Below are 10378 nucleotides of genomic sequence, written 5' to 3' on the forward strand. Positions count from 1 at the left end.
AAGGGAGCTATCTATTCTGATAGGTTTTCTACCCCTGCAGACCTCCACATCCTTGGGGATTGTATATGGGGATGAGACCTTTCCCAATCAACATGGAGATGTGGTGTCAGCGTCTTTGTAAACAATTTTACTTTGGGAGTCGCACATTGCTACCGGCTGCTAAGTATCTGGTAGGCTCACAGTGTCATTGGTTGATATGATGTGCCCTCTTGCGTCCTAGCAAACAATGACGCTGTGTGGCACACCTGCTAGTATTCTAACAACCAATGACACAGTTCAGGTTGCTCGGACACATGCAACCCTGGGTTTGGTTTGCATAGACATTTGCTGAACCCAGCTAGAAATCTGGGTTATGTGAACGTCTGAATTACACTCTGGGCCATCTCTGTCATAGAAAAATGATGCTGTGTGGCTCAGCCACCAGTAAACCAATGCTGCAGTGCAACCTGCTAGAATGGTTCCTGGTTGCTAGAATGTAGGTGGGCGCACAATAACAACCAATGACATTGTGGGTCTGCCACATCCCCATGATGATGGAGAAAGGCCTCATCCCCAAACCCAGGGCAATTCGCTCATCACTGCTCAACATGTGTGTTCACTGATTACTTTCCCTTTAAGAACAAGTCGAGAAGCGCAGCATATAAACTAAATGTTTACACATTTTCAAGATGTTCCTTTTTACAAAAAAAATAATCAGCCAGTTCTATCATTTTCTGTATCTGTAAACTACACCAGGGCCACGCATTTGATGTTTTGCAAATGAGAGGACTGTGATATGATCTGAGGACAGATATATATTTCTATCTATAAATGGGGGAACTGTTTGTGAGAGGTGCAGGGGATATGTTCTGAAAGACCGATGCTAGCAATTATCAGCATTGCCCAAAGGGACAACTTAATCAGCATCATATTTTCCTAAGGAATAATTTAAAACAAATAGTATCCACAAAACTTTCTTAGCCATTTTTCTTATACAACTTAATGAAAACAGCTAATGAGCTATGGAAAGAAACTGTGCTTAACTCGTTATATCCCATACAGAACTCTAGACCTGTATCCAGATACAGCAGTAACTTGAAAGGCACGCTGCAGTCATAACTGAAAATTAAAGGAAACTTGTTATAAGAGAAAGAGGGAGGGTGACACTGCTGGCCTCTGCATCTGAAATGCTAGTTGACTGGCTGTCATGTTTGATGCTATAGATTCAATACTTTTTAAAGCACTGACACTGAACAAATACAGGTACTCCTCACGTAATGACCTAGGTACGTCCCTGTGACTAGGTCGTTAAGCGAACTGGTTGCTAACCAAGGAATAGAAGAAATCAGTTCTAGAATATGGTACAGTGTACAATACCGACCATTCGGAGAGAGCTGATCATAAGTCCAAGCGGTCGATTACTTAGGTTTGTATACTGTAAATACCCAAGTTCTTGTACAGTGTACATTACTGACCGGTTGGAGAGATGGTGGTAAGTCTGAACAGTTGATTACTTAGGTTTGCTGTAAATACCCAAGCACTTGTTCTGGTTGTAAGTCCGAACGGTGGTTAAACAGGTAGGTTGTTAAGTGTAGCGTAGATGTAAAGAGTAGGGATATACCGAAATTTCGGCCTCCGAAACAAACATTGCGGCCGAAAATGGCACCTTTGACAAATTGCCAAAAGTGCCATGATGGCCGAAACTGCGGCCGAAAATTTAGTGTATCCATAGCTTCTCTCCTCCCTGCTGGGCGTAGGCCTGTGTGCCCTCTGATGCTGACCCAGCGGAGAGGAGAGAAGCTTTCAGGAGGCTGAGCAGGGGTCATCTTACAGGAGCAGAGCTCTCCTCCTGCACCTCCCGGGTCCGCCTCCTGTGTCAGGATTGAGAGTGGTGTGGGTCAGTGACAGCTGCCATCTTACAGGAGGCGGAGCTCTCCTCCTGCACCTCCCTCCTCTAACTCCTGTGTCAGTATGGAGAGCGATGATTGGAGGAGAGTGCTGTGATCTTAAATGACAAAGCCTTCCAATGCACAACAAAAATAGGACTTAGAATTACCAGAAATCCTGCCCTAGCAACGGGAAATGTCAAAAGTAGAAAAACATAGCTATTCTTTCATACATGCTACATGTAATCACACATGCACAGGCTCATCCACCTAGTCAATTCAAAGAGCAACAATGGTACACAAAGTAGCTATGATTTATTGTGTATCATTATTGCCCTTTGCACTGCTGCACTGAATATGCCCTACTAGTGCACTGATGCCATCAGGATCATGTTATCTAAGGTACACTAGAAACAATAGTCATTTTTCAGTCTAATTTAGACCTGGTGGTCCAGAAACCCCCCTAGTCCTAAATATTCAAGATAATAGATCCCATACCTGTATAGCTAAAATCTGCTATTTGTATGTAAACACGAGATTCCACATGTGTGATGCTCTGAAAAATGTTAAATGACTGCACTCCGAGCAACAACAAACTTCCCTTTCATGGGTTCAGCTCATTGCTTCTTCAAATCACAGTAATGCATCATCAAGAGTGATGAAAGAGACAGAGAAACCCTTTCTCTTTCCAAGATGATTACTCTGAAATATGTAAAATTGCCATTTGGCAGCAATGGAATAAAACTGTTGCAGTATCAGTGAGGATGAACCATCTGCAATATGCAGGGGATATTTTGAGAAGTGAGGATAGGATGAGGGATAGACCAAGCTGCAAGGAAGACCTAACAGAGTGCTACAATGAAAGACAGCTCAGGATAAAAACAAACTGACCCTCCTCAGAATGCTTTGATACAAATGTTATCCTGGTAGACACAAGTTGAACATAGGTAAAGTTCATTGTGGCCAGCACACATCTATGCAAGGACAAAAGCAATATCTGACTCTGCATCTTAGTCAGACACTTTTTTAGATGACTCTCACAAATATTTTTAATCCATTAAAAGACTTTTAGCACAATTATTCCTTAAAGCTATCCTTGCAGTGGGGCCTTTCCCCGCCCTGCACGGTGAAATGCTCATCCTGCATTGTAAGTGAAGATACCAAGGACCTACGCATAGGAGAAGAGGAGAGTTCAGCTTTAAAGACAAATTTCACAAGTGCTAAAGAATCTCTCTCTCTCCAGATGGGCCACAAGGCGTTACCCCATTTTAACTTTAGCAACAAACTAAAAGATAACCCTTTGTGAAAGGTAAATCCAAAGAGTGATATCTTTGATTTCAATTGAGATGAGTTAGTTGGGTGAGCCCATGTGGCTTTCTATATGTCATAGATTCCTAAGACATATAGAACATCTTAGATTGCTGACTCTCTGTTTATCTGGAAGCTTTGGATTCCCCTGCTCACATTTGTTTATTCCAGCACCCCCTGTTGCATTTTCAATAATTGTAAACAAATAATATATCCAATAGGGAGAGTGGGACCAACTGTTTCATGGCCATAACAAGGGTGCAGGCCTGGGAAATTAAGCACAGACATGGACCAAATTGTTCCCAAGAGTTATAAGAAACTCTAGATAGCAATACTCTGAAGTCACAGGTTATAGTTGGTTATCCAGACTTTCAGCATTCAGTCATAAGAACTCGCTAAGACAAACCATAAATAAATGTATAACCCCTATTTGGTGTCTTTCTAATACTTATTGGTTGTGTAACACAGAGGTTAAACATTGCATTGATTTTAAGACTTTGATTAGGTATCAGCACCCACAAAGCACCTCTTCCCTAACACTGTTTGGCACGGAACAGGTCAATATAGTGAATTGTTAGTACACGTGAACTTCATTATTCTATCTAAATATATCTAGATCTGCTTAGATCTGTATATTTAGGTTCAGTAGAATGTGGCTAACTCAAAAAGTGTGAGACTGTATACTAGGTGATCCACCACAACTTAGTTCTCTGTCAGTCTGTCCCTGCAGCTAGCATGTGCAGGGAGGGGAGGAGAATGACAGAGAAAATAAGTGTCAGCTCTATGAACCAGGGCTTGTATTTAAAATAAAACTGTAGTTATATAAAACAGTATAAATCAGCACTGGCACAGAAGAGGCAATATAAGGCGTCAAGACATCCCACTTCTGATACATGCCCGTCCTACCAGTGCCTCCTACCCATGCAAAAAGTGACTTTTCTGGAAGTGACTTCATCTCATGATGAATTACTGAAGCTATAGTGTTGCATTATGGGATGTACAAAGAGTATGTGTCCACACCTCCCGATGTGCCGTATTTGGAGGGACTATCCCTCATTTGGAACTAGATCACTCTGTCCCTCTTACTTTCTCAATTGTCCTACAACTATACAAAGTACAGATTTCTATGAAAATTAACTTCATAACTTCCAAAAGTGTTATTCTGCACTAGACCTTTATCTCATCTACTAATTACCTTGTTTGCTATTTGGAAAGCCAGTATAAATGAAAAGCAATTGTGGAAAAAAAATAACTTTGGGTTTATCCAATCATTTTTGGCATATACATTTTAATGGTTGGCATAACAAGGGATGTAGTAGGGGTGTGCCTATTGCCTAAATACATTGTGCTGGAAGGTGCCCCCCTTACTCATCTCAGAAAGTTAGGGGGTGTGTGTGTTTTATCCTTATTTTCATAAAGTCTTATTTGGATATGTGCATAGTTTGGTGTCTAGAGGGTCAAGGAACACTAAAGGAGGCTGTATTTAACAAGAGAGATATTTAGTGGCACTTTGTAGTGCCTTTTTTTCCAAATTTGCTCTAATGTATCAATGCAGCAGGCCATTTAAACAAAAATTAATTTACGATGTCTGAAATCTTCAGCTAGATAGGACATTATAGTAGGTTCAAGGGTTACTTGGCAAAAAGATTAGTGAGAGTTTTAGGTTTTAGCAATTATACATAAAACACATTATTAAGTGTATCTACACTTTTTGAAGCAAATGTAATACTGAAAAGCAGGGCAGTGAAATGTTAAAGAGGACTTGAAATCTGAAAACTGTGCCCAAAAAGGCAGGAAGAAGGCACAGGTCTAGTCACCAGTATTGCCTGTAGGTTTCCTGCAGCTAGTTCTTACTGATGACCATGCCTTGTTCCACACTGTGCCTCTGTGCCATCTTGGTAGTAGAGCAGGGGTTTGCTTTCTCATGTCAGCATTCATCGCTGATGGCTAGAGATCTGCTGCAAAGAGTGTCACAGGTTGATAAGAGGATACTGCTTGAGGCAACCATCTCAGGTTGCCTAGGGATGGCCCTTACTGCACCTCGGGTACAGCTTTCTTCAAAGCAAAAGCCTCAAGAAAACAGTGAGAATTCCAGGAGTGGCATCACCACATCTCACTGCATATATTGTGATACGAGCAATCAGAGGCACTAGTGCCTTAAATGACCACTCAATGCAGATTTACAGCTATTAGGCTGTAGCAGGTACAGGTGTCACAAGGCATAACAAGTGAACTGCTATTTTCCAGAGGGGAGTCAAGAAAAAAAAGGTACATTTTCCAGGGTACTTATCATGCACAATTATGGGGGTTATCCACTAAGCTGCCGAAGGCAACCAAGTAAATAACTGACCCAAAGTGAAAGGAGCCGAACCCCGTTCAGCTATTCAGTTCAGCCCTGTACGGCTGAAAACAGTCGTACATCAGCTGCCTTCAGCTCCCTTCACTTCACATCGGTTCAGCCGAACAGTTCGGCTCTACCCAAGTGAAGAACACGTTCGCCTCAGCCGATCCAACATTCGGCTCGGTTATTCTGTTCACTACCTCAGAGGTAGTGAACAGAATAAAAAAATGTAAACAAAAGAAGAAAAAGAAAACAAATCAACATGCCCACCGACCTAACCCAAACCCCCACTTCGGTCAAAATTAACAATTTGACAGGTGTTGAACAAATGACAAAAAGGGCAGTGCTAGCGGTGACATCACCGCTGGCTTCACCCATTTGTTCTCATTCGGGAAGGGACCTGTCAAATTGCTATTGAAAGGTCCCGTCCGAATGCCAACAGCCGAGCATATGCATTCAGCTCGGCTGAGCGCTTCGACAGCCTGTGACTGCTGTACGGCTGTTGTGAATAGCCCATACAGCAGACCTTTGGTTAGGCTGAACCGAAGGCTTCCCACAGCCGGAGGATTAGCTAAAGGTTCATCTTCATCCTTCGGCTCATTAGTGAATAACCCAATTTATGTGTTAATTAATTCCTAGATGTTCTCTATAAAAAAATGAAATTTTGACTTTTTGTATTCAGATCCATAGTATGGTATGTTTACCTAGTTTGTATTATTAGGTCTTTAAAGACCATCCATTGCACCCTACTGGAAATATTACAGTTTTGCTAAATGCTACAGTGTCAGACTCCAGCTCTAACAATAGGAAGCAAACATTCGCAGTTGGGCACAGTAGAATCTTCAAGACCTTGTACAAACATAATGGAACAAACTAGGTAAGATATTCAGTTGATTAAGTTGATGATTATTGTGCTTGCTTATCTTGGAATGTTAGTTTAGCCAAATATGTACAAAGATGCAGCTATCCTTTAAGTTAGTATTTCAGTAACATGAAGGGATTTGCTGGAAAACATTCAAACTCATTCAGGGATCCCTGTTAATAAATGCAACAATACAGGGGGTACCTGTAATAAGATAATACACACCAGGAGGAACTTCGTAGATGCCTGCGTTATACAAAAATTAGCTGAAGCCGAGATACACATCTATACATTTGTTTCCATTTCATTCCAATTTTACCAACATTGTTATTAAGTTATGTAATAAAAACAGAAAAGTCTTTGCAGGTTAAATAACACTGTTAGTGGATAACGGATCATACACAGTACTAGGTCAGTCTTCAATGCTCTGTAATAAAACAGCAATGAGCCAACTAACCGTGTTATCGACATAGGCTTCTGTCCATACTACATCATGCTCCTGATCAATTACTTTGGGTCTGCTTAAAACGTGGAGGTACGCCATTACATTCTCCTGTACATCGGCTAATGTGGATATTTGGGTAAAAAAGCCTGTAACGAAAAAACAAAATGTAAATGAGCCTGGAATTCAATATACAGATATACAGGCAGATATAAAGACACAAACTAATGAAGTTCTGCATCCATTAATACATCATTAAATGTAGTTTTTTTTTGTTTTTTTTTTAAATGCAAGCAGTGCAAGTACACAAATTTGACTTGGTATTGGCTGCTTGCAGTTCCCTGGAGCTCAGACTGTAAAAGGAAGAAGCAGCACAAGAAGCCAATCAGTTGTGCTGTAAGTGTAAGCAGTGTGGCGAAAGGAGGAGAGAGCAGAATGACAGAGATGACCTCATCAGTGTGCTGCTTCTCCTTTTACATTAGGTCCTACTAGATAGGGATGTGCAGTAAGGCAGAGCTGTCTAAATCGCAGGACTGGATAAAAAGAAATACAAATGTTGTGGCAGGCAAAACAACTCTCTTTTAGGTGAAGCATTTCATGTGTATATTTAGATTTTTGCCTGGAATTCAGCTTTAAACTTTACCCCCACACTACAAGGGTGCTCATTTTATCTAGGGAGCTAAAATAGCAGAGATATACCCACCTGAACCACGATGGCTTGCTCTTAGACTGATCCTTTCAGCCTCACTCCCCTTGCGCTCCAGCATTCTACAGTGTATAGAACATGGGGATGCTGAGGGACTTACCATCGTGGGAGGAGGAGACAGGCTGCAGGGAGTGGTGTATCAACCATGCCAGGTTTGTGGTTCGGGTGATCTGTTAATTTCATCCTTAGACAAAATGAGCACTTAACCCTTGCAGTGCAGGGGTATCCTCACTTCTCGGGTTAAAATTGTATTTGCTCAGAATTCTGCTTTAAGCCAAAAAGAAATCCTTTATGCATTTATAATGTGTAATGCTCAGCTCTAAATGTTATATTTCTCTGTTCAAGCGGTCCTTGTTTCTATTGGTGGTCCCTGCACCACGTTGCCGCTTAGCTTGGAGAATGCTTCCTAATTTTCTAAGTCCTTGATCATTTTGTATGTATGCTTGGACTCTTACACGTTCTAAACATCTCCACTACTGGTGCCTGGAACAGGTCACAGTCGGTTTATAAATGACAGTAAACTTCAGCAAGGTCTTGGCAGTGTCACTAAGGTTGCCCATACATTGTACCATTTTCGTTTAAAAGCTTTAGTTTCCGCAATGAACGCTCGTTCAATTATACAGAGAATTCCCCATCAAGCACAATCAAATAGCGATTTCAGAAATCGTTTGTTAGACATAATAAACAACCAAATTTTATTAATAATAATAATAATAGAGTTTCATTTTCAAAGATTTCATACACTTTAAAGACCTGATTTCTGATACATTTGCCTGAAATGCCATGGACATTGAATTAGAACACCCCACAAAAATGACTTCCTCCACAACAGGTACATTTTATAACTCTTTTGTGTAAATATAATTCAGAAACTTGTTTCTAGGCCAAACTCTGCGTGCAGCATAGGCAAGGAACTTAGACAAATTAGCATTAGCAAATAGTATTTTTCCCCGAAGACACTGGGAACATAGATCATAGTCTCTCTATTCATTTTCTGAGTGGAACCTGTTTTATTTTCACATATTTTATGAAGCTCGAAACCTGAACACGGAAACCAATTTTTCAGCACATTACTCAAATGATCTAGATCAGAGAATAAATCTATTGGTCTTTGCACTGCAAATAATTTAAATTATTTTCAACTCTGAAAGAATGTGCACAGTAATGACATGATAACACTTAAGGGGCCAGTCAGTTAAAAACATGTGATAAAAAAAAGAAAAGATCTAGAGATGGCATTACATATTTTAAAAACATATGTCACATTCTGGACCTTCTGATTCTTCCTGGAAGGACAAAGAGGGAAACCGATTTGCAAAAGGAAGCTGTGAGGTTGTAGCAGATAAGTAGCCTCTCATAGCACATACCACTTCCAGATAGTGGAGAGAAACTGCCTTGGGATGCTTCAGGGCAGAACATAAGGAGGGACAGGCAATGCCCTGGGTAAGGTGGAAGGAAGACACCAACTTGGGGAGAAATGAGGCCATAGGCCTTAGGACTTTCTAAACCCTGTGTAACACTAGGAAAGGCTCTTTACAAAATAAAGAAACTAACTTATAAACCCACCTTCTGGAGATAATAGCAAAAGAAAGGTCAACTTGTGAGTGAGATCAGATAATGCAATATTCCCAATGAGCTCAAAGGGTGTCCTCTGAAGGGCTGATGGAACTAGGTTGAGATCCTACTCTGTTAATAGTGAGAATACATGAGGAGAAATCTGAGCGACCCTCTGCACAAATGTCTTAACCAAGAAGTGAGCAGCAAGCAGTCTTTGAAGCAAAGTAGCTGGGACCAAAATATTGATATTGATGGTGCTCAATGCAAGATGCTGATCCAGACCAGACTAGAGGGAAGAGATGTACAGGTTTTGATCATGCTGGGCTGATCTCACAGAGTCACCACAGCATTCACTGTGGAGGCCTGAAGATCCCGGAACCTGGTGACAAACCTGTCCAGTTTGTTGTTGATGCCAGAAATTCCACATCCGGAGTGCCCAGAACACCTCTAGGTGGATAGACCATTAGCCTGGATCCATATGTCAAAAACTGAGGAAGTCAGCCTGACAATTGTCAAAAGGTCATAAATTGTGTAGTTTAGTCCAAGCCAGAATCAAGTGTTCTTCTTTTTGAGCTGCATGACTTCTGTTGCCCCCCACTTGGTTGATGTAGGCCACCACCACGGCATTGTTCAAATGGATCCTGATGGAGTGACCTTGAAGACGCATAAAAGGGACATCCAAATTGCCCTGCGCTCCAGAATGATGGGAAGCTGAGCTTCCACCAGTGACCATATTCCACATCACAAGAAGAAAAGAATTGCCTGACTCCAGATAGAGCCTCACTGAGCTTAACAGGCACATGGGTGATTCATACATGTTTGTCCCACACTGCCAAAATGTTGAGTTGCAACAGCCTGAAGTAGAACTGGGCATATGGTGCCACCATGAATGAGGCTATTATCGACTAAGAAACCTTATGCAAACGCGAATGAAGGGGTGGTTCCTGGACCGAAGGATGTGGGACTAGGAGAAGAAGGACAAGCTTTTTTGTTGGGAAAAAGAGACCGTGGACAGGGCTTCAATTGAGTGTGCACTGTACTCTTAGCAGGATCTGGACTGGCTGATTCTTCAGAAGGAGATCGTCCAGGTTTCCCACCATGTGGATACCGTGAGAGCAAAACAGAGCTATCACCAAAGCAAGTACCTTGGTGAAGACCCTGTTGCCATGGGCAGAGCAAAGGCTAATGTTGCATGCCCACAGCAAAACATAGATAGCATTGATGAGGTGAGAGAATGGGGATGCGCAAGTAAGCATCCTTGATGTCTACAGAGGCCAAAAGACCCCCCCCCCCCAAC

General features: G+C 41.6%; 1 protein-coding gene across 1 annotated transcript in view; it reads right to left on the bottom strand.

The window, feature by feature from the left end:
- The window catches only part of CACNA2D3 (calcium voltage-gated channel auxiliary subunit alpha2delta 3), a 786579-nt gene that overhangs the window by 311124 nt on the left and 465077 nt on the right, over positions 1-10378 (bottom strand). Inside the window, 1 exon segment of the mRNA XM_018555257.1 lies at positions 6834-6967. Within this exon segment, the coding sequence (XP_018410759.1) occupies positions 6834-6967 (134 nt within the window).

The sequence above is a fragment of the Nanorana parkeri genome, unplaced genomic scaffold, assembly GCF_000935625.1.
Source record: "Nanorana parkeri isolate BGI_ZX_2015 unplaced genomic scaffold, ASM93562v1 scaffold189, whole genome shotgun sequence".
Classification (NCBI taxonomy): domain Eukaryota; kingdom Metazoa; phylum Chordata; class Amphibia; order Anura; family Dicroglossidae; genus Nanorana; species Nanorana parkeri.